The 25495-nt window shown below is 35.7% G+C and overlaps 1 protein-coding gene across 1 annotated transcript in view; it reads right to left on the bottom strand.

Moving 5' to 3' along the window:
- The window catches only part of LOC107553901 (N-terminal EF-hand calcium-binding protein 1-like), a 55506-nt gene that overhangs the window by 23383 nt on the left and 6628 nt on the right, over positions 1-25495 (bottom strand). Inside the window, exons 2-3 of the mRNA XM_016236251.1 lie at positions 22541-22565; positions 5703-5811 (exon numbers count right to left, since the gene is read on the bottom strand). Of these exons, the coding sequence (XP_016091737.1) occupies positions 5703-5811; positions 22541-22565 (134 nt within the window). The remainder of the gene's footprint in view (positions 1-5702; positions 5812-22540; positions 22566-25495) is intronic.

Here is a 25495-nt window from a genome sequence, read left to right on the forward strand (position 1 = left end):
AAATATAATAAATATAATATAATATAATATAATATTATATTATATTATATAATTTTAAAGTTGAAAAATACACTTGGATTTTTTGTTTTAAATAATTATCACTTACAAGGATTGTAAAGTCCTTCGTTAACATTGTTAAAATAAGACACACAAATACATGACCCCCAAATCAGAGATATACTGTAGGTGATCACTGTGAGTTATTATTATGAAGGAAACATGCCAAATAATAAAGCATTGAACAATCACACCATCCCACACCTTCTGGATTGTTCATTTTCATGCTGAACTCCACATTCATATTTTCATGCAGATGAAAACAAATCTAAATACCCCAGTGCGTGTTGTCACATTAAATTGCCATCACAGCCAAAACACAATTATGAAAACAGAGACTCAGGCTCCGTATTTGGCTGGATTTGCTTTGAGTGCTCCCTGATAGCATTAATGGACTTTTAATATTTCACTGGGACTGAGGGATGGAAAAAGCAAAAGGAGAAAAGGGACTAGTTAAATGAATTGGGTAACTGAATTGCATGGACAAGGGTGTCCAAACTGATGTCTATTAACACACAGACTACAAAAACTAATCTTTATTTTAAACATGTCATAAATGGGCCACTTCACCCTGACACAAAGAAAACATATTTCCTTATATATTAAAAAATGTAATGTTATTGAAAAATTACAGAACAATAGGGGTGAATTCAGATAAATCAGGATTTTTGCCATTGAGATGACTGGGAAAGAAAATATCCCAATTAACCTGAATTCACCCCTATATTAGTAAGTAATTGCTGCTTTTCCAAAAAAATTTAAATATTTGACATATATTTAGTTAAAAATCATAATTGTTTGTCATTTTATATTCAGCACTTCAACACAATTATGAAAACAGAGACTCAGGCTCCGTATTTGGCTGGATTTGCTTTGCGTGCTCCCTGATAGCATTAATGGACTTTTAATATTTCACTGGGACTGAGGGATGGAAAAAGCAAAAGGAAAAAAAGGGACTAGTTAAATGAATTGGGTAACTGAATTGCATGGACAAGGGTGTCCAAACTGATGTCTATTAACACACAGACTACAAAAACTAATCTTTATTTTAAACATGTCATAAATGGGCCACTTCACCCTGACACAAAGAAAACATATTTCCTTATATATTAAAAAATGTAATGTTATTGAAAAATTACAGAACAATAGGGGTGAATTCAGATAAATCAGGATTTTTGCCATTGAGATGACTGGGAAAGAAAATATCCCAATTAACCTGAATTCACCCCTATATTAGTAAGTAATTGCTGCTTTTCCAAAAAATTTAAATATTTGACATATATTTAGTTAAAAATCATAATTGTTTGTCATTTTATATTCAGCACTTCATTTTATACAGCCTATATATATACTGTATATATATATATATATATATAGGGATGCACGATATTATCGGACTGATATCGGAATCGGCCGATAATGGCTTTAAATGTAAATATCGGCATCGGCCCAATATGAAAAATTATGCCGATATGTCTTGCCGATAAGAGGAAAAAATTTAAATATTTGACATATATTTAGTTAAAAATCATAATTGTTTGTCATTTTATATTCAGCACTTCATTTTATACAGCCTGTATATATACTGTATATATATATATATATAGGGATGCACGATATTATCGGACTGATATCGGAATCGGCCGATAATGGCTTTAAATGTAAATATCGGCATCGGCCCAATATGAAAAATTATGCCGATATGTCTTGCCGATAAGAGGAACACATGAACTCACATGTGCTCAGGGTGTGCTAGCGATTAGATCACGTCAGCAGTGTGGCTCATTCTTGAAGCAAAGTTTTGCCTGAATGGTGATTAGATTCACTGCTTTGGATCGCTGCATTTAAACTGAGAACGCACGTTCAGAATGGCGCGTTCGTTCGGTGTATGATAGAGTAAACAGTAATAGCACGTGCAGCGGTAGCCTCCCCCGGGTCCTAACACTCATTCGTAAATAGTTTTATATATACTGATTTATTCATTAATGTGTATTATGTTTTATTTTTTTAAACAAATCATAAGCTCTAAAAGATTTTCAGAATTTTTACAACTCTTTTGCTTTAGACCATCTACAAACGTTAAATCTTAAAATAAAATGTTAGGGTTTGATATATAGTTTATTTATAGTTATTTTCAAAGCTTCAATGTACTGTCAAAAACCTTCATTATTGTTTATTTAATTCTAACAAATAAGTTATTGTAAAAAACTAACCAAAATTAAAAATATTTTGCTTATAATTTCTGCACAGGAGAGACTTGGTGTTGTTTCCAAACCAAAGGAAATATATCGGTATCGGTATCGGGCAAAATGAGTTGAAAAATATCGGCATATCGGATATCGGCAAACATTCTATATTGTGCATCCCTAAAATATATATACATATATATATTGTTCACATATGTACATTCTTTGGGTAGATGAAGATATAATTTTATAACATATATTAAATCCCCATAGTAAAATTTTTATAGCTACATATTAATAATATATAATGATTTTTTTATATGGTATTGAAACAACTATTTGTAGCAACTATATATATTTTATTTATATATGCAACTTTATTAAAATGAAATATATACAAAAATCTGTATGTTTATGTATATTTTTGTACTACATTTTTTTTTAAAGTACATGCCTATGTTTTATATTTACTTATATAATATCAACATGTATTGATGGGTTTTAGTCCAGGCTAGATACTATATATTACATTTTCCAATTTCTATTATGTTTCATGTTTGTTTTTCCTTCATTTGAATATCTTTCATAAATGGACATTTTATATATGTACATATATTACCTTTGCATATTGGTTAGATGGGTAAAATCGCACAATCTTTTGATTTAAAGTTTCTAAAAGTACGCTTGAGATGGATTTGTCTAATTCATGCCCACTAACACAAACTCCAGCAGGTGCATTTATCCGTGGCATAAAGAAAAAAATGATCTCATTATCCCATCAGATAATTCCCAGCGGTCTGCGAATCAACAACATCATAATGAGGACAGGAGCTGTTTAAAAAGAGTCGAGATGCACGCTTTGCATGGAGCAGACCTATTTTAGACTCTAACTTGACTAGACTAATTTACTCTGGGCATCTGAATGCAGTAATTACGCAGTGACCATTCTGACTGATTGCAGAACCATGCTCCACTTTCACAGGAAAATCTGAGCTTGGAACTTTGTGTGTATGTGTGTGTCGCAGCTCTGCAATGCGGTTCTTTGTGGAGTCAAATTTGCAGCTTTGTTCTGTCGATGCCTTGGCTTCCTGGAACACAATTCTCAATGCTTTGATTCACACACGCCACCTCGGGTTAGACTTTGATCCTCCTGCGCATCGACGTTCGGCTGCTTGTTCGTTTTCGCTGCAGATGCTTCAAAAAGCAACGGCGTGCAGCGCAATATAATCACGCCTCTCTGAAAGGCGACTAATTAGGGAATGAAAATATAAGGTTGCCATGGATACAGGTCACCCAAACCCAAAGACTAAACTACGGGGAGAGTTTACGAAGTACGAACTGCGCCCACTGATTGCACGCTTCGTTTGCGTTGTTTTAGCACCTGATTCGCTTAAGGAATTATGCAAATCAGAAAAGGCATAAATAATTAGCGCAGGGCACTTGTGGAGGATGCAACAATCAGGTGACTTTAAAGTGACTGTACAGCATCACGAACAAATGATCTGAAAATGCAGATAGTGTGGGCTACTGGACTATACTATTTGATCCTCATTTAATGAATTACTGCTGCCATGATCAATAAAAATATACATTAAGGTATTTTTTTTATAATATTTTGTTTACCGCTAGCCTTCTATATAATGCCATATTTAATTATTAAGCGCATTAATTGCACCAAAAAGCTTTGTAAATAAGTTACAACATATAATAAGCCTAAAGTGCATAAATATAATATAATATAATAATATTTGGCAGTTTTTAGTGATATTTTTAGAAATATCACAGTCTTGCGTTCAGATTATAAATGAGATAAAAAAAAAATATCCTGATCCAAAACCAAAGATGTAGATAATCTGCATAAATCTATATTATAGAGCATAGTGGCTATCTTATAATGTGTACTGCAAACTGTTGATTTATTGCTATCAAAAATACAAAATGTAAATAAAAAAATTCTATAATAAAATATATAGAAATTACAATAATTAGTATAATATAATTAATATAATAAAATATATAATAATTATAAAATCATTTTATAATCATATAATACAATATTTAATATTACATTTTGAATAAAAATTGACATAATCATGTTTTTTGGGAAATGATCAAGCATGCTTGCACTGAAAATAAAGACAGGGACTTCTAAACTGGATTGTGGGTGATTACTGAATAAGACAGGTTTTTGTGAATTGGTCGGTTTGTTTGTTATGTTTAAAGTACATACTTTGTCTGCCGTCCATCGATGGAGTAGAACAGCTCCCGCAGCTCTGGAGTCAAATTTGCAGCTTTGTTCTGTCGATGCCTTGGCTTCCTGGAACACAATTCTCAATGCTTTGATTCACACACGCCACCTCGGGTTAGACTTTGATCCTCCTGCGCATCGACGTTCGGCTGCTTGTTCGTTTTCGCTGCAGATGCTTCAAAAAGCAACGGCGTGCAGCGCAATATAATCACGCCTCTCTGAAAGGCGACTAATTAGGGAATGAAAATATAAGGTTGCCATGGATACAGGTCACCCAAACCCAAAGACTAAACTACGGGGAGAGTTTACGAAGTACGAACTGCGCCCACTGATTGCACGCTTCGTTTGCGTTGTTTTAGCACCTGATTCGCTTAAGGAATTATGCAAATCAGAAAAGGCATAAATAATTAGCGCAGGGCACTTGTGGAGGATGCAACAATCAGGTGACTTTAAAGTGACTGTACAGCATCACGAACAAATGATCTGAAAATGCAGATAGTGTGGGCTACTGGACTATACTATTTGATCCTCATTTAATGAATTACTGCTGCCATGATCAATAAAAATATACATTAAGGTATTTTTTTTATAATATTTTGTTTACCGCTAGCCTTCTATATAATGCCATATTTAATTATTAAGCGCATTAATTGCACCAAAAAGCTTTGTAAATAAGTTACAACATATAATAAGCCTAAAGTGCATAAATATAATATAATATAATAATATTTGGCAGTTTTTAGTGATATTTTTAGAAATATCACAGTCTTGCGTTCAGATTATAAATGAGATAAAAAAAAAATATCCTGATCCAAAACCAAAGATGTAGATAATCTGCATAAATCTATATTATAGAGCATAGTGGCTATCTTATAATGTGTACTGCAAACTGTTGATTTATTGCTATCAAAAATACAAAATGTAAATAAAAAAATTCTATAATAAAATATATAGAAATTACAATAATTAGTATAATATAATTAATATAATAAAATATATAATAATTATAAAATCATTTTATAATCATATAATACAATATTTAATATTACATTTTGAATAAAAATTGACATAATCATGTTTTTTGGGAAATGATCAAGCATGCTTGCACTGAAAATAAAGACAGGGACTTCTAAACTGGATTGTGGGTGATTACTGAATAAGACAGGTTTTTGTGAATTGGTCGGTTTGTTTGTTATGTTTAAAGTACATACTTTGTCTGCCGTCCATCGATGGAGTAGAACAGCTCCCGCAGCTCATCAGTTGTCAGTATCCCGTCTGCAAAATACGCTTTGAACTCCTCGAAGGACAGCTTCCCGTCATCTGCAAGAAGACACAAGAGGAATCAGACAGAGATTCAGCAATCAGAGAATCTGCTGCCAAGTTTCCACCCAAGGATTTTTTGCGACAAAAAGGTTTAATGCATCAAAATGTTTACTGGTATAGCTGGTGTAAATGCTAATTATCGTTAAAGTGTCATCTAAATATTTTTCAATTTACCTTTAGAGCATAAGTGTCGATACTTCACGAAGAACTAGTTTAGAATTTTTTTTTTTTTTTTTAGAAAATTTGCTTTAGTGCAAATCTGTGTTGGTATGTTGCTCCCATTAAATAGTTGTTTCTCAGTAAAGTTTAAGGAAGTGTTAAATCTATTTGGACTTCATATGAAGTGAAATGCCCTACTAAAATCTAAATCTAAATAAAAACAAAAAGTGCAGTTTTTTTTATTATCAATATAAAAAGTCAACACTGCTGTGTTAGGGTTAGGCGACTTTATGCCGACAAAAAAACCCATGCATTTAGACAGAAAGAGACTGGCTGATGGGCATGCAAAACGACCAATCACGGTTTGTTTTGCTTTTACATGCTGTATAGGGGGTGGGTTTAAAAAAAGTACAGAATTCGATAAACAGCTGCTTGTGCATATCTAGTTTATTTGCTCAAACAAAACTGAATCTTTTAAAGATTTGATGCCACAAACCTTGCAAACTTTGGAAATGAGCTCTTCTTCACTTGTTCCTAATATCTTCACTTCACAACTGTTCATAATGTCATCTCAGTATCTTGTTTAGTATGCAACAACCAGGTGAGTTTAATGTGAATGTACAGCATCACAAAAACATTTGAATTGATCTTAAAATGCAGAAAGTGTCCTTGACTACACCAGAGGCAATTCTAACGCTCTTCTGCATCATTTATTTGATCATCATTCAATGAATTACTGCTGCCATGATGATCAATAAAAACTGTAGACTAAAGTCTTTTCAAAATAATATTCCGTTTACAGCCAACCTTCTATAAGCAGTAATGCTTTAAGTGCATTAATTGCACTAAAAAAATAGCATTGAGTTTCATAAATGAGTTGCAATATATAATCAATTTCGAATACCCATTTAGACAGAAATAAACATGCAAAGCAACCAATCACAGTTTTTTTGTTCTTACTTGATGTTTAGGAGTCCGTTTAAGTATGAAAAACTCTGTGTGCATAAAATATTATTTAATTGTGGAAACATGTGTCCATGCAAAAGTAATGCAGATTTCAATGAACAGTTGAAATAAGATCAATATTAAATAAATTTGATTATCTGATGGCCTGATACAAAAACCTGTGCACCTTGACTCTTGAAAATTGCAATGCAGTCTGGTTGGAGTTTGCAATGTTGACTAGATCGATCTTTCCAGTTTTGCGTGCAACATACATCAAACAATCAGTGAAATGACTGGAGGTTGAGACAGCGTTTACCTCGTCTGAAATACTGTCGTCTCAGCCCACGATGAGCGTCTTTATTAGGTCAGATGAACACCTGGCAATGCTTTTTACTGACAGCAGATGTCGTAGATCAACCTTGATATGTGAACTACCATCTGCCGTTAGTGCATCTGCTCTTATTATTAGGTAAAGTGGAGAAGGTGTCATCTATCAAGAGCCCAAAGAGAAATATACACGGCAGTATGTGACAGCACTCATTCATGGCTGACAGATCGTCTAAATCACTTCCTCTCTGAGTGAGCACGTCACTGAGCATTTGAGCACACTCTGACATTTATCAGCCTCCTGAAAGACACCAGAGGTGCTTATAGCCCTCCAGTTGTGCATTTGAGGTTTGACGACACTTCAGCTTGACATCAGGGGCAGTGAATGACTTTCCACAAAGTGAATGTGAGAGGAAAACTCTGGTGTCTAAGCCTATATCTACTAGCCTAAGAGAAAATGGTGCGCAGAAAATAATATCGCAAGATTTGTATGTTTTCTGAAGGAAATACTGGAGAAATACCTGTGCAAATCCATGCCAAAATTATTCTGAATAATCTTCTTAACCCTTAAAAGCCTGACATATGAAATAATAGTCTGAAAAAACTTTTTTATGGAACAGTTTATTGAACCTTTAGATAAAATCTAAAAGAAAAGAGAAGTTTGAATATGTGTTTTTGTTATCATATTTGATGCATCAGGTATTTATGGCTCATATAGTCTGATATAGTGAGAATATGGAGGGGGAAAAAAAACTCAATTTTATTAAGAGATTGAAACTGAGCAAAAATATGCAATTTGGTGCAGATGCTGATATTGAAATACTATATGATGAAATACTGATGCTTGTAATGTAAATCAACGAGATCTTTAAAACATTAAAAAATGGTCACTCTATATCTCCAATAATGTCTTAGTAAGATGAGATTGAAATGATCTAATGCAATGCTGATTGAGAGCTGAAGAAATAAAGGCTCCTCAGAAGATGTGAGATGTTCTGGAGGCTTGTGAAGATCATTCCTCCGCTGAGGAACAGTGAAAGTAAAGCTTCTGGAAACAAACGCTCCTCAAAAGATCCTGAGGATCAGATTTGAGACTCTAAAACATGATTGATGGAGAATCAAGTAAAGCTGAGCTGCTTCAGTGCAGTAAGTGTTCATCTGGAGATATTACTGACGTTATTCTGACGTTTACCTGATAAAAATTTGCAAATATTTGACAGCAAAAGATGTTTATACTATTATACTAAAATACCTTTAACTCTAAACTATCAATCAGACGACAGAAGGCATGCAGTAGATTGAGTGTGGAATTTTTACAGGCCAAAAATTGCGTCTCAAATCCGATCCAGTAGGTTTTAAAGGGTTAAATATGATTAGAGTGAGATTCAGAGGAAGTTATTATTATTTACTACAGTGATATATAAAGTAGCCTGAGTTTGCGCCTCTGAGAACTTTTATATTGGAACAGAGAAAAGTTTCAGGTATAAATGAAAGAGAAATTGCAATGAGAAGCAGTTTGTCTCCAGGGCCAGAGATCAGACGAGAGCATCAGTTCACTCCTCTTTGAGAAAGAATACAATGGAAATTAAAGTCAAATACTCAAAGCATCACTTATAAAGCACACATTTTGATGGATGAATCAAAAGAACAATAATCAGACAGATAAAACGGATAAAACCACCTAGAAACCACACAGAAACAGGTCACTTGATATAAATCTCAGCAAGACATCAAATAACCATCTGATTCACAAATCCGCACAAAGGGGGTTTGAATGTATTTTTAAGTTAAAAACTACTTTTTTGTGGCCAAATGGATACTTAATTACACATGAGCCTCACAGAGACAGTGGACATATTCAGCGCATTAGAACACTGTCCAACGTCTCCAATTCATTCAAGAGCAAATTTGACGGCCATCTGGGTTCAGTCTCTTCACAACAGACGGTAGGATATCACTGATCAGACTCTCTGCTTCAGAGCCAAATAGTGCCACCTTCTTCATTCTGTCTATGGGTACACACTAATACACACTAACCAAGCACTTGAAAAATGTTTTGAGCAGAAATTTAATTACGCTGGAAGAAACATCACCACTTTCAGAGCAGAAAGAGAGATTGCAGTTTTCTCTCCAGAGAACTCTCTAAAGCACATTTGCATACTCGAAATGTAGTGGGTCGTTTAATTGCATTATGCACAAATATCAGACATAACGGCTTCATTCACAACACAGGTAAATGTGGCCCAAATCTGTTTTTATTTAATTGTGAACAGCAAAAATCAATACAAATACCATTTTCGATACCAATCTGGCTTACTTTCATTAAAATAATTTAAATATGTATCTGTTTGCACCATATGCAATATTACACAGAAGTGAAAAGAAGTGATTTTAATATATAATACTGTGATACCATTCAAAAGTTTGGGGTTTGTATGATTTTTGTATGTCTTTTCAGCAAGGATGCACTAAATTGATCAGAAGTCACAAACACAGTTATAATGTTACAACATATTTCTATTTAAAATAAATGCTTTCTAGATACTTTTTATGCACTAAAGTATCCTCAAAAAATAAAAATAAATCACCAAAATGTTTATTGATCAACAAATCAGCACATTAGAATTATTGCTGAAGGATCATGTGAAATAAATTACATTTTAGTATATATAGAAAACTGTTACTTTAAATTGCAATAATATTTCACAGTCTTACTGTTTTTACTGTATTTTTGATTAAATATATGCAGCCTTGGTGAACATAAAAGAGTTCTTTCAGGAACATAAACAAATCCTACTGATCTCAAACTTTTGAACAGTTGTGTATATTCAAAAACATATTTAAATTTAAAAAAATAAAAATCTGTTATATTTAAAAATATATATTTATGTACATTACATCTCAAATGTTGTGACAAATGCACTGGACAATATAAGTTAAATTGTTAATATGCATACATTTAAAAAGGAGAAATCATTTCATTTAATAACAAAATATGCAATATGCGCAAAAATGCAATATATGCAAAATATGAAATTTTATATTAAAAATATTTGTGTGATGTGATGAATATCTGTTTGATGTTATGATTAACATGCCATGGTAAATTATGCTTTTTTTTAGACTGATTCAGGCCACATCTAAAACATCCTCAATCACATTTAAACATGAACATTGGAAATGAGCATCAAGCTTGAGTTTGGTCATCTATGGATTGTGAACATTGGCTTTGTTTTCTTGCCTTAACATCGCCTGACATTTCTAGGTCAAAGTTTAATTCTGACAGATATCTGAAGTCCAGTAAGAGCTCCAATCTGCCGCAGACTGCTGGATAGCAGCTCTTGTGGTTAATGGAGACCTTGGAGAGGAGCGTTCGGCTCTCAGGAGACTCTTATCTTCTCTGCTGCTCTGCCTTATTTAGTCTCAAACTAATGTGCCATTCTGTGTTGTTGTCTGGGGATCAGCAGAATCTAATGCATCTTCCTAAGCGTTTCCCACCCAGCCCATGCTGTGCTTCAAACACGTTTCCTTCAGCGAGGGTGGAGCAGCGTGATAGAACATCGTCTGCTACAGTTACTTCAGGGATTTATTCTGTTAAAGCCTCATTTGTGTTCCCCTTACACACACATCTGCGCTTTTCAAACACTTATGGGTTTTAGGTATTTAAAAAACATTTAAAAACATTGACAGCACCATTTATTTCAAGCGTCAGCTGAAAACTCATCTCTTTTGATGCTACTTGACTTCATCCTAAATAAAAAAAATTTAACTTTCTCTTTATTTATTCTATCCCTTTCTATCTTGTACTTATTTGAACAAATGCCTGAAACTTGGTATTACAAGCACTTCCTGTGTCTGTTTGACTCTTTAAGAAGAATTGCATTATGTATCCCCAATTCGCCAGTCGCTTTGGATAAAAGCATCTGCAAAATGACTAAATGTAAATGTATTTGCATGCACCTTTGGGTTGTTTTAAAACTAAATTCACTAAAGGAATTAATGCAAATCATTGAGCAAACATGCACAACATTTGTGCCGTTGAGCTGTACCAGCACAAAATTCGTCCCTCATTATCCTAGCCCCTCAAATAGTCCACCCAAAAAATGAAAATTTGCTGAAAATGCTGAAATTTGCTCAGGTATCTTCATGTGAACAGATTAAGAGAAATGTAGCATTGCATCACTTGCTCATCAATGGATGCTCTGCAGTGAATGGGTGCCGTCAGAATGAGAGTCCAAACAGCTGATAAAAACATCACAATAATCCACAAGTAATCCACACCACTCAGTCTATTTTGATCACTGGAGGAAGTGTTATTATGGATGATTATTATTATGGATAATTATGAAAGCAACGGTTTGAAGTTAAAAACGTCTTAATGATGGATTTGTTTCCTACAATCACGCTGCTTTTGGCTTTTCAAGACGTTAACTGATGGACTGGAGTGGTGTGGATTACTTGTGGATTATTGTGATGTTTTTATTGGACTCTCATTCTGACGGCACCCATTCACTGCAGAGCATCCTTTGGTGAGCAAGTGATGTAATGCAATGCTACATTTCTCAAAATCTGATGAAGAAACATCTACATCTTGGATGGCCTGAGGGGGAAGACATTTTCAGCAAATCTGCATTTGTAGGAGGATTATTTTAACACTAACAAAAAATAAATAAATAAAATAAAAAATCACATCAATCTAATTCTACATTAACACACAAAGATGCTATGCATCTGCAAACCTCAAAACCACCACTAAATTATCTCTTGGCTTATTGCTTTAACTTACAGTTTAGTTTTCATTTCATGGTAAAACAAAATTACCAGGTATTTTAGTTCTGTACCAGAGTTTAATATTTTTCACACTGGTAAATTTGCTCTCTAATGGCTTGGAGCTGAATATACCTTAAAAAGAGTAAAAATCTCCATGAGCGATTGTGTCAAAAGTCACCAGGTGTTCACCGGGGACCGACCCAGCAGTCCATCCGGAACCTACCCTGCGGGTCAATAGCAGACAAACGGCTCTTTTCTCTTGCCCACGTCTGTCCCTCGCTGTAAGGATCCAAAATAATTGCCACGAGTTTCTTTGAGGCTAAAAAATATATTACATCTCACAGCTGTCACAATGGGAGAAACGGCTGAATGTCAGTGTGAAGGAGACTTTCTGAGAAATTCATTCTGTGCATTGAAGGTCTGACAGAATAAAACGGAGAAAATTATAATTCATTCTTCATCTCTGCATGAACACAAGCTGAAAGTGTCAGTAAATCATCAAGAGTGTATTGAAATAAATATGCAGCAGGTGGTCAGACTTAAAGCTACATGCACGTATAATGCATGCATTAAATGAATCTGTTAAACATAAATAAAGTCCAAGATGATGACATTTCAATAGCTTATGAGCAGTTTGGATGCATAATTATTCATTTATGTATGAGTTACACAATTACCCTGCAGTAACGAGACACTGCGATGGTACTGCAAATGAATATTTTATGCCTAAAGTAGTTTTATTTCCACACGAGGCAAAAACGACTGAATTTCAATAGTTAAAGCACAATTTAAAAGAACCACTATCTTCCTGTATACACAGAAACTGATTTTTTCTTTCAAGACTTGGTTCAAAGGAAATTCTTTCATATGAAATGCAAGAGAGACAAAGTTAGATTTGGATTTCACAGGACAGTTTCTGGCTTTTGTGCGAGCTGCCAAGGCAATGCTTTATTTCAGCACAAAACCTCCAGTCATCTGCAGAATTGCTGTTTTTACATGTAATTTTTCATCTCAGTATGGCTGTCAGATAAACTTTACTACTCAGAACAGATCTGAAAAAAGGCAATTTTTACAGAAAATTCAACTCAAGCTAAGGTAAGAAAGACAGTACCTTCAAAAATAATCAATAATACAAAAATAAAATAAAACCTAATATTACTCAATGTAAGGATTCAGGATGGTTGCTTATCGGTCCCTAGTCTCATCAGTCTGAATGTTTTAGGAATCATTCATGACGCTTGACCATAAAAACACCACAATTATTTACTTATTATTTAATTAATTATTCACCTATTTTAAATATAATTGTAATCTCTCCTCTTTCCTGACATTCATCTAGGTAAGTTATATTTATCATCTTTGATCATATCATAATTGTTGTTTTAACAATGTACGAGCTGACATTAACACGTATGTCACTCATTTTGCAAAAAAATAAAAGTCCAAAAGCATTGACTGGATAATGAAGCCTATTAGAATATAGCTAAAATGTCCTTATAATTGAAGTTATGAAAGCAAAACATATCCCTGTATGGAGTTTTGTATTTATATTTATAAGTTAAGTAATATCACACAAGCAAGAGTGCTGCTTTCCCGAATATCAGCATGTGTGCACAATCACAAATGTGATTTTAATTTGGAATCATTTGAGTCAGTGATTCAACGATCCATTCGTTATGACAGTCCCTTGCTTCGTTTCTAAACGAATCAGTCATTTTGAACGAATCGTTTTAATGAATGATTCAAAGAATCACCCATTAAAGGGTTAATTCACAACAAAATTTTAATTCTGTCATTAATTACTCACCCTCCAAACCCATTAGACCTTCATTCATCTTCGGAACACAAATTAAGATATTTCTGATGAAATCTGAGAGCTCTCTGACCCTGCATAGACAGCAACACAACTGAAATGTTCCCAGACACTGTTTGTTGTTTACGTTCAAGAGAAAGCACGCGCATGCTGAACATAAACAACGCTGATTATGTTGATTGCGTTCTGGGGAAAGCGCGCACATGCATCTTGGTACTCTCCAAAATGGCAGAAGACGGTAACTCAGGGAGAAGAATTGTTGAATAAATTGTTATTTTTGTTTTCTTTGCGCACAAAAAGAATTCTCGTAGCTTCGCCAAAATTGAAGTTGAGCCACTGATGTCACATGGACTGTTTTATTGATGTCCTTACCACGTTTCTGGGTCTGGGAACATTTCAGTTGCGTTGCTATCCATGCAGGGTCAGAGAGCTCTCCGATTTCGTCAAAATTATCTTAATTTGTGTTCTGAAGATGAACGAAGGTCTTACAAGGTTTGTAATGACATGAGGGTGAGTAATTAATGACAGAATATTCATTTTTGGGTGAACTAACCCTTTAAGACAGGGATTGCCACCACCTCCTGGCGGTTTTTGTGCCATATTTAGTTATCTATGCCAGGCTTAAATCCGCACACTCAAATATTGTTTAATTATCATTATCAAAAAACAAACAAACATCAAATATAATTTTTTTGTCAGTTTCACACACCCATACTTTCAGCCTCGGCATCCTCATAAACACACTCATCTTTCCTCTCCAGTTCTGAGAGGTTTGCTCCGCCGCTAACTCCACCAGCAGCGCCGTCAGATTGAGTCAACAGATGCAACACAAGCAGACAAACACTCTGAAACACGACCCAATCTGTCTGTTTGTCTGAGCGCTGAGAGAAACACACAGAGAGAGGGAGGAATAAAGAAGGGATTGAGGGGAGACAGCAGGAAGAGGATGAGAAAGGACGGAGAAATTAGGAATACACAGACAGAAAGCTAGAACATTTGCAAAGCGCCTGATTTTAGGGAAGGACGATGCAGAAGAGCAGAAGGGAAATGCGGTGGCTGTATGTGAAGAGACAGTCGCAGTGGGCGTTCACAGCCTGTTTTGAGGCCGTTTTCGTTACATTCTCTTTCCCTCTGTGTGTGTGTCTGTGCTGACAGCTCCAGTATTTCGGGCCCTGCTGAAGGGGCCGTCAGACACGCTTGACGTGCTGTTTGTCACTCGATTGGCCAGCAGTGATGGGCTCAGGCAGATGCTGAAACCGACCTTCTTTCGGGCAATACGCTTCTGTTATGTAACACAGACGACTGTGGGGTGACACAGCTAGTAAAATACAAACTACAACCAGAATTTTGAAGCAGTAAAAGCTGCAGCATGTAAATGCAAATCTAGAGCAAACAAAACTGCAAAATAATTACTGTTTTCAAACAGGTTTCACAAACAGTAACGCCCCTTCGGCCCTGCTCCCTGTCTGCCATTGGACAGTCAAACAAATAGCCCCGCCCCAAATTCGCACCATTGGTTGAGCAGTTTTTGGGCTGCAGATGAATGTTAATTCATGAAGTTAAACTACCAATAACTGACTTATAGTGACTCTAAAAACACCGGAAACTATTTGAATGTACATAACTGTTAACTAGCCGAGTATTTTGTCATTACAGCATTGAAATTAACAAGCAATGGTCTAAATCTGCCACTGATGAATGCTTTAAATTTTAAATAACCCAACTAACCCTTAACATGCCCATACATTTATTTTCTTACACAATACATGTTTTTAGCATATATTCAAACAATTTAAAAACTAAGAAAAGAAAAGAAAAGAAAAGAAAAGAAAAGAAAAGAAAAGAAAAGAAAAGAAAAGAAAAGAAAAGATCTTAGAAATGGAGCTTTGGCAACTGCTGAAATAAAATAAGTTTAAATTAAAATTCTGAAATTATTCAAATTAAAACCAAAATTCAAATAAATGAAAGCTAAATAGAAATATAAAGAATAATAAAAATGCAAAACAAAATGACTAAAACTTGAACTAAAATGAAACTGAAAACTGAAAAAAAATATTAATAACATAAAACTATATAAATAATTAGAAAATAAAATTTTATAATAGTAAAATAACACTTGTTTGCATTTAATGTGATATAAAACTAAAACTAAAAAATATGAATAAATACCATAATACTACATAAATAATTCTAAAATAACAATTTATTTTTTGCATTTAACGTGATTATGGAAGTAAAATGGGTTGTGAACAGCATATCTTCTTAGGACAGAAAGCAGAACAAATGCTTATAGGTGGTATTTCACATTCATGTACAAATTAAATGCCTTGAATGAACATATTTAATTAATACTCTAAACTTAATTACGCAGCCCTAATCAGTATAATCCCTTCCTCAAAGTGAAATTTCAAAGTTTAACAACCACAACCCAGAAAAGTTGGCTTTAGAAAGAACTGGCAATAATCCCCTCATCATCATCTCGGTATCACAGGCCTGTGGGAGAGAGTTCATTAACTAGGTTAGTGTGAGCAGGACGGGCTGGTTTGAACTCAGCTTCTAATCTTTAAATAATCTCCCTTCAAGTCGCTGAGCTGGAAATCCTCACAGGAGAGCTATAGCTTGACTAAAAGCTCAGTTTATTCTCAAGAGGAGAATAGCAGCCAAACTCAGTTTTTATTTCCCATTCGTCTAACGCAGTGCTCTACTTAGCAACCGCAGCTCACTGCATCGACGCTTTCTGATCCATCAGTGGCTGATCGAACAAAACTCAACTTGGGAAACATTTAAAAATATTTAGATTGTTGTTAGGATGTGTAAGTGGTTGCTAGGGTGTTGTGAGCAGTTGCTATGGTGTCACATGTGGTTTCTAGGGTACTGTGGGTGATTGCTATGGTGTCCTAGATAGTTGCTAGGATGTCATAGGTGGTTTCCAGGGTGTTGTGGGCAGTTGCTATGGTGTCGTAGATGGTTGCTATGGTGTCATAGGTGGTTTCTAGCGTGTTGCTAGGATGCTCTAGGTGGTTTCCAGGGTGTTGTAGGCGGTTGCTAGGATGTCATAGGTAGTTTCTACGGTGTTGCAGGTGGTTGCTAGGATGTCATATAGGTGGCTTCTAGGGTGTTGCTCGGATGACCTGGGTGGTTTCTAGGGTGTTGTAGGTGGTTGCTAGGATGCCCTAGGCGGTTTCTAGGGTGTTGTAGGTGGTTGCTAGGATGCCCTAGGCGGTTTCTAGGGTGTTGTAGGTGGTTGCTAGGATGCCCTAGGTGGTTTCTAGGGTGTTGTGGGTGGTTGCTAGGGTGTTGCTAGGATGCCCTAGGCGGTTTCTAGGGTAAAAGAAAAGAAAAGAAAAGAAAAGAAAAGAAAAGAAAAGAAAAGAAAAGATCTTAGAAATGGAGCTTTGGCAACTGCTGAAATAAAATAAGTTTAAATTAAAATTCTGAAATTATTCAAATTAAAACCAAAATTCAAATAAATGAAAGCTAAATAGAAATATAAAGAATAATAAAAATGCAAAACAAAATGACTAAAACTTGAACTAAAATGAAACTGAAAACTGAAAAAAAATATTAATAACATAAAACTATATAAATAATTAGAAAATAAAATTTTATAATAGTAAAATAACACTTGTTTGCATTTAATGTGATATAAAACTAAAACTAAAAAATATGAATAAATACCATAATACTACATAAATAATTCTAAAATAACAATTTATTTTTTGCATTTAACGTGATTATGGAAGTAAAATGGGTTGTGAACAGCATATCTTCTTAGGACAGAAAGCAGAACAAATGCTTATAGGTGGTATTTCACATTCATGTACAAATTAAATGCCTTGAATGAACATATTTAATTAATACTCTAAACTTAATTACGCAGCCCTAATCAGTATAATCCCTTCCTCAAAGTGAAATTTCAAAGTTTAACAACCACAACCCAGAAAAGTTGGCTTTAGAAAGAACTGGCAATAATCCCCTCATCATCATCTCGGTATCACAGGCCTGTGGGAGAGAGTTCATTAACTAGGTTAGTGTGAGCAGGACGGGCTGGTTTGAACTCAGCTTCTAATCTTTAAATAATCTCCCTTCAAGTCGCTGAGCTGGAAATCCTCACAGGAGAGCTATAGCTTGACTAAAAGCTCAGTTTATTCTCAAGAGGAGAATAGCAGCCAAACTCAGTTTTTATTTCCCATTCGTCTAACGCAGTGCTCTACTTAGCAACCGCAGCTCACTGCATCGACGCTTTCTGATCCATCAGTGGCTGATCGAACAAAACTCAACTTGGGAAACATTTAAAAATATTTAGATTGTTGTTAGGATGTGTAAGTGGTTGCTAGGGTGTTGTGAGCAGTTGCTATGGTGTCACATGTGGTTTCTAGGGTACTGTGGGTGATTGCTATGGTGTCCTAGATAGTTGCTAGGATGTCATAGGTGGTTTCCAGGGTGTTGTGGGCAGTTGCTATGGTGTCGTAGATGGTTGCTATGGTGTCATAGGTGGTTTCTAGAGTGTTGCTATGGTGTCATAGGTGGTTTCTAGCGTGTTGCTAGGATGCTCTAGGTGGTTTCCAGGGTGTTGTAGGCGGTTGCTAGGATGTCGTAGATGGTTGCTATGGTGTCATAGGTGGTTTCTAGAGTGTTGCTATGGTGTCATAGGTGGTTTCTAGAGTGTTGCTAGGATGCTCTAGGTGGTTTCTAGGGTGTTGTAGGCGGTTGCTAGGATGTCATAGGTAGTTTCTACGGTGTTGCAGGTGGTTGCTAGGATGTCATATAGGTGGCTTCTAGGGTGTTGCTCGGATGACCTGGGTGGTTTCTAGGGTGTTGTAGGTGGTTGCTAGGATGCCCTAGGCGGTTTCTAGGGTGTTGTAGGTGGTTGCTAGGATGCCCTAGGTGGTTTCTAGGGTGTTGTGGGTGGTTGCTAGGGTGTTGCTAGGATGCCCTAGGCGGTTTCTAGGGTGTTGTAGGGGGTTGCTAGGATGCCCTAGGTGGTTTCTAGGGTGTTGTGGGTGGTTGCTAGGGTGTTGCTAGGATGCCCTAGGCGGTTTCTAGGGTGTTGTAGGGGGTTGCTAGGATGCCCTAGGTGGTTTCTAGGGTGTTGTGGGTGGTTGCTCTAGTGTCATAGGTGGTTCCAATGATGTTCTAGGTAGTTGCTATGCTGTCCTAAGTGGTTGCTAGGGTCATCAAGGTGGTCACTAAGGTGTTCTGATTGGTTGATAGGTGGTCCATTCTTAACTCTCTGATATTCTGGTTTCAGCTCCCTCCTTCAATGTACATCTGTGTTTTTTTCCACCTCTTTTTGCGCATTTTGAGCAAGTAAAATGGCAAGGATAACATCATGTAATGTCAGAGGTCTGTTTGAACTCACTATGAGCAGTAGTAATATTGATGCAGCCTTAGCAAAGCCCACTAATTATGCCTTTTTCACAGCACAAACGCAGCTCTTTCACTTTCTCTCTCTCTGGCGCTCTTATATTCTCGCACTCCACTTCTCTTTCGGTTTCTCTCCATCCTTGGCCATGATGAGAGCATGATTGAAGTGGCAAGAAGGTAACTGGCATTCTGGAACAATGGTAATGACCTCTGAAAGGACTGTGCTGCCCCAGTGACAGCCACTCAGTTCTGATTTGTTTGGACAGTGCGTCGTTCTGTTCATTTCGCCCTCGCCATCCTCGTGCATTACAGGCCTTTGAAGAATAAACAGGCATTTCGTGACAGGCTGGTCATTGGCTCCGGCTCAGATTAAGCAACGGGCCACCCGCACATGTGCCTGAGGGACTCCGATTACTCTCAGGCTTCAAACTCATCAAACAGACATTATGCATTATGAATAAAAATGAAAACTTTTTTGCAACCGCCTGTATTAGCATTCCCAGAAATTACAAAGCAAATTCTCGTCAGCACTCATAGGAAAGAAAGGTGTGACCTGATTAGCATCGCAATTGTATTCTAGACAGCAATAAGATTAACTGAGAGGCAAATAAAGATCTCAACAGTGTCTCAAACTGTGCTCAAGTTTGAGAAGCAATCAAAAGTCTGAAGAAGATCTGTTTGTGTTCCACTAACAACAGCAAGAGTTCACCCAAAAAGTGATTTTTTAAAAATAATTTACTCACCCTCATGTCGTTTGTTTCTTATGTTGAACATAAAAGAAGATATTTTGAAGAAGTTTGAAGAACCAAACAGTTGTTGGTCCGCAGTAGGGAAAATAATACTACGGAAGTCAATGGGGACCATCAATTGTTTGATTACCAGCATTTTTCAAAATGTCTTCTTTTATAAATGAAAGTAAATTATTATTTTTGGGTAAACTACCCATTTAAAGAGAGACACCATTATTATGCCCCTTTTTAAAAGATGTAATATAAGTCTCAGGTGTCCCCAGAATGTGTCTGTGAAGTTTCAGCTCAAAATACCCCACAGATAATTTATTATACCATACTGAAAATGACCATTTTTAACAGAAGCGAAAACATGCTGTTTTTGTGCATGTCTCTTTAAATGCAAATGAGCTGCTGCTCCCCGCCCCCTTTTCCAGACGAGGGTGGAGCCTTTACTGCTCATGCCTTGGATACTCCACCAAAACAAAACATCTGTTTGGTTTTGATCATTATTATGTCATGCGCACATGACATTGCAGTTTGTTTGACATCATGAAAGTTTATTATTTGCATGGTTTTAAAGCCATAGCAGTTTAAACTTCTTATATACTGTTTTCTGAGCGCACATGTCTGAAATGATTGCATTTCTTATGTTGAACATAAAAGAAGATATTTTGAAGAAGTTTGAAGAACCAAACAGTTGTTGGTCCGCAGTAGGGAAAATAATACTACGGAAGTCAATGGGGACCATCAATTGTTTGATTACCAGCATTTTTCAAAATGTCTTCTTTTATAAATGAAAGTAAATTATTATTTTTGGGTAAACTACCCATTTAAAGAGAGACACCATTATTATGCCCCTTTTTAAAAGATGTAATATAAGTCTCAGGTGTCCCCAGAATGTGTCTGTGAAGTTTCAGCTCAAAATACCCCACAGATAACTTATTATACCATACTGAAAATGACCATTTTTAACAGAAGCGAAAACATGCTGTTTTTGTGCATGTCTCTTTAAATGCAAATGAGCTGCTGCTCCCCGCCCCCTTTTCCAGACGAGGGTGGAGCCTTTACTGCTCATGCCTTGGATACTCCACCAAAACAAAACATCTGTTTGGTTTTGATCATTATTATGTCATGCGCACATGACATTGCAGTTTGTTTGACATCATGAAAGTTTATTATTTGCATGGTTTTAAAGCCATAGCAGTTTAAACTTCTTATATACTGTTTTCTGAGCGCACATGTCTGAAATGATTGCACAGAAAGCTGGCTGTAACATGGTGTGTCATGTGAGTACTAAACGAAGTTCTCTTTGGCGTTATATTTTTTATTATGGTGCTTAAACTGTCAAATACATAAAAAATTAAGTCAAAAACACAAAGTCATCTATGTCTGTGAATGTAAACCAGGAAAGAAATCAAATGTTTATATTAGATCTGTGTGTTAAAACGACAGCAGCGTAATATAAGTATCTACTGCTGTCTATGCTGATATCAATCAAACAAGAAAAGAAAAACAGAAAATGACTCTCTTTTCTTGACTGAATAACTTAAGTAGCTTTACAAGAATACATTTCTTGCTTGAACACTGATTTTAAATGCTCTAGCGAGGAGATAAGCATGTACAGCTCACTCAGGGGAGGAGCTAAGGTAATATAAGGCAGAGATAGGCTTTGTTCGAAATTGCATACTCGCATACTGTAATATGGATTTACTGTATGCACCATATTGCCTATTGTGACCTATCAGCTTCAGTTGCGTTGCGTCACTGCCATTCATAAATGCTCTCCTGTGGCCTTATGCGATTGTTAATTGTCCATCATATGCACATTTCAGAAATTCACTCCGGAAGTAGTAGGTCATCCTGGTACTTTTTGCCTACTCTTGTTTTGAGTACTGTGAATTCAGACATACATCTTTTGTGACACAGTGTTTTTCGCCTACTATATAGTAGGGAAGTATGCAATTTTGGACACAGCCATCGTTACCAGTCGTGGAAGGGGCCTGTTCCGGAATGACGTCACATTCTTGAACAGCTTTGAGACACTGTTACTGATTTATGAGGAAAATAACAAAAGTGGATGGATTTATTTGGTTGCGTACACACACTTAACAATGTTTAAAAACAATATAAAAGTGCATTTTGCATAATAAGTACCCATTGAAGGTTCGATTTACAGGGAATGCATGAATTTGATCAAATGTATCATTTGACAGCTCTAAAACTCAACCAAATGCATGAATGTAAATGTTGAGATCTCAAACATTTCTCATCATATTCTTCCATGATTAAATGATCTGAGCTGCTATTTGCATTAATTTTATTGGCTCATTTGTGTCATTGTGTCTAATGTCTCCTTTTTAGGAGAAACATCTGAGACAATGTTGAACTCATTTATTCAAATGTATGCACACCCAGAGAGATTGTCAACCAGTGCATCAGGATATTGTTGCAGAATAACTATGCAAACGGTTTATTTACAGTGACTAAGCAGAAAGCAAGAAAAATGCTTTTCGTTTCATTGATTTGAATTTGAAATAAGACTTGCAATTGAACCGCTGTGCAAAAGTAACAAGAGAAACACTTTAAATGTGACATAGCAAAAGGTCAGACTCACCGTTTTTGTCAGCTCGACGGAAAATCTGTGAAGAGATAGAGATGAAAAATAAAACAGTCAATGGGCAATTTATCAACGCGAGCAGCATTCAGAAGCGTAGAGGACTGATGGAAATGATCAGTGCTGATCAATACTGAATATAATTTAGCCTGAATGTCTTTAATGAACTGCCCCTTTAGAGCTTTACTGTGTTTCCTCTTCAACACTGATGGAATGTGACATTATAACTGAGATGCCTTTATAAAGCACAGAAACAAACAAGCCATGCTCTCAAAATCCATCCACATGCACAAACCACACACTTCTTACTGAGGCAATTGTGCAATTGCTATAGTGGCTCTATAACCACAGACTTTCACTAGGAGAGAGTCGAGCTGCATCCTGGGATGCTATTAAACAATATAAACAAAAATGCATACTGCTCGCTTCATGATGCTTTTCCTGCTTCATGATGATCTGCTCCAACTAATTCATAAAAAATGTTCAATATAAGTTTGGGGCCGGCAAGATTTTTGAATGTTTTTAAAGAAGTCTCAGTAAAAACAGCAATATTGTTAATTATTATCACAATTTATATGAACTGATTTCTTTGTGAATATCTGTTAAAAATGTAATTAATTGCTGTGATGCGCAGCTGAATTTTCAGCATCATTCCTCCAGTCTTCAGTGTCACATGATCTTCAGAAATCAGTATAATATGCTGATTTGCTGCTCAAGAAACATTTCTGATTATTATCAATGTTGAGAACAGTTGTGCTGCCCAATATTTTTTGTGGAAACTGTGATACATTTTATTTTTCAGGATTCACAGATGGATAGAAAGTTCAAAAGAACAGCATTTATTTGAAACGGAAATCTTTTGTAACATTATAAAAGTCTTTACTGTCACTTTTGATCAATTTAATGTATTTTTGCTGAATAAAAGTATTAATTTCTTTTTCTCTTGTATAAAAAAAACTTTTGAATGGTAGTTTAGTTTTATAAATAAATGCATATGTAGGCACAATTTATGTTTGCCTAAAAACCAATTTCAAGCCTTTCAGCAGAAGTCTTTAATTGTGTAAAATGTTTGTAAGATCATAGAAACCATAACTTCTTCTGGTACACACAGACTCAAAATCATCATAATGGAGCAAATGGTTGCTGTATATCCTCAAGGGCAACTAATCCTGTTAGCCGTCAAAGTCTCTTGAGCATTTTTTTTACCACTCCTGCTTCTTCCACTGGCTCCTCAGGCCGATAGCGCAAACATATCAGATTGTGAAGGTCTGAGACTCATTTGAGATTCAGGCTGAGACAGTTTGACTGTGAGGATTATGTAGGTGTTGACAGTACAATCATCTAGTGGCTAAACATGGCTCTTTCACACCTGGACGGGTCGCCACACTGTTTTAAAGTTGTTGGTTTTTTGACTCCTGTTTTTTAGTAGGGTTGTGACGGTGAGGAAATTTTCCCACTGGTTAATCGACGTGTGACAACACCGGTAATACCGGTATCACCGCAGGCGGGGGCATTCCCTCTGTTCCTCGCTTTCCTTCGCTTTTAAATAGCTTGTAAAAGCGGCATGCGCATTTTACATTCACTTTCAAATAGCAGCAATTCAACGTAAAGCAATTGTTCATTTTTATTTCGTTTGAATTTTCCCTGTTTTCCTCGCTTTCCTTCGCTTTTAAATAGCTTAAAAGTGCCGTAGCATTTGACTTTCACTTTCGAATTAGCGGCAGTTCAGCATCAATTGCTTGAATGCAACAACAAAATACAACGTCAAACTCACTTTAGCCTATATATAAAACATAAGAACTTTTATTAACAAAACAAATAAAAATACACCATGCTGTAGGGCAGGCTATGCCTAATATAAAATAACAAATAACTTACATAAAGTTTAAATAGGTATACAAAACTGGAAATAGGCTAAGTAAACATGTATAATATATAACCAAATAAATAAGAAACGTAGAACGTTTATTAGCAAAACGAGTAAGAAAGCTTGGAGGCACGGCATTCACCTTGATGTCAAATAAAATAAATAAATGACACAAAGTTTAAATAAAGCAAAAATCAGCAAACAATGTGGAACCAATTAAATAAGAAATGAATGTTTAAAAAAAAAACTTTCAAAATCACCTTAGATAAACCGCAAAATCAGCAGGCTTTACAAAAGCCAAAATACTGCCAAACAGGAGCTTTTGCATCTCGTTTCGAAACTAAATCATCCGCGATCGTCTTGTCCGTCTCGCCTCACTCTTCTCGTCAGTCAGCTGGACTCACTCTCCTCACTGGAGAAATGAAATCTGATCTGTGATGCGACTGTCGTTCGGCACGCTGCATTCACTTTCAAATAGCAGCAATTCAACGTAAAGCAATTGTTCATTTTTATTTCGTTTGAATTTTCCCTGTTTTCCTCGCTTTCCTTCGCTTTTAAATAGCTTGTAAAAGCGGCATGCGCATTTTACATTCACTTTCAAATAGCAGCAATTCAACGTAAAGCAATTGTTCATTTTTATTTCGTTTGAATTTTCCCTGTTTTCCTCGCTTTCCTTCGCTTTTAAATAGCTTGTAAAAGCGGCATGCGCATTTTACATTCACTTTCAAATAGCAGCAATTCAACGTAAAGCAATTGTTCATTTTTATTTCGTTTGAATTTTCCCTGTTTTCCTCGCTTTCCTTCGCTTTTAAATAGCTTAAAAGTGCCGTAGCATTTGACTTTCACTTTCGAATTAGCGGCAGTTCAGCATCAATTGCTTGAATGCAACAACAAAATACAACGTCAAACTCACTTTAGCCTATATATAAAACATAAGAACTTTTATTAACAAAACAAATAAAAATACACCATGCTGTAGGGCAGGCTATGCCTAATATAAAATAACAAATAACTTACATAAAGTTTAAATAGGTATACAAAACTGGAAATAGGCTAAGTAAACATGTATAATATATAACCAAATAAAT

The sequence above is a fragment of the Sinocyclocheilus grahami genome, unplaced genomic scaffold (genome assembly GCF_001515645.1).
Source record: "Sinocyclocheilus grahami isolate Dianchi unplaced genomic scaffold, SAMN03320097.WGS_v1.1 scaffold485.1, whole genome shotgun sequence".
Lineage (NCBI taxonomy): Eukaryota > Metazoa > Chordata > Actinopteri > Cypriniformes > Cyprinidae > Sinocyclocheilus > Sinocyclocheilus grahami.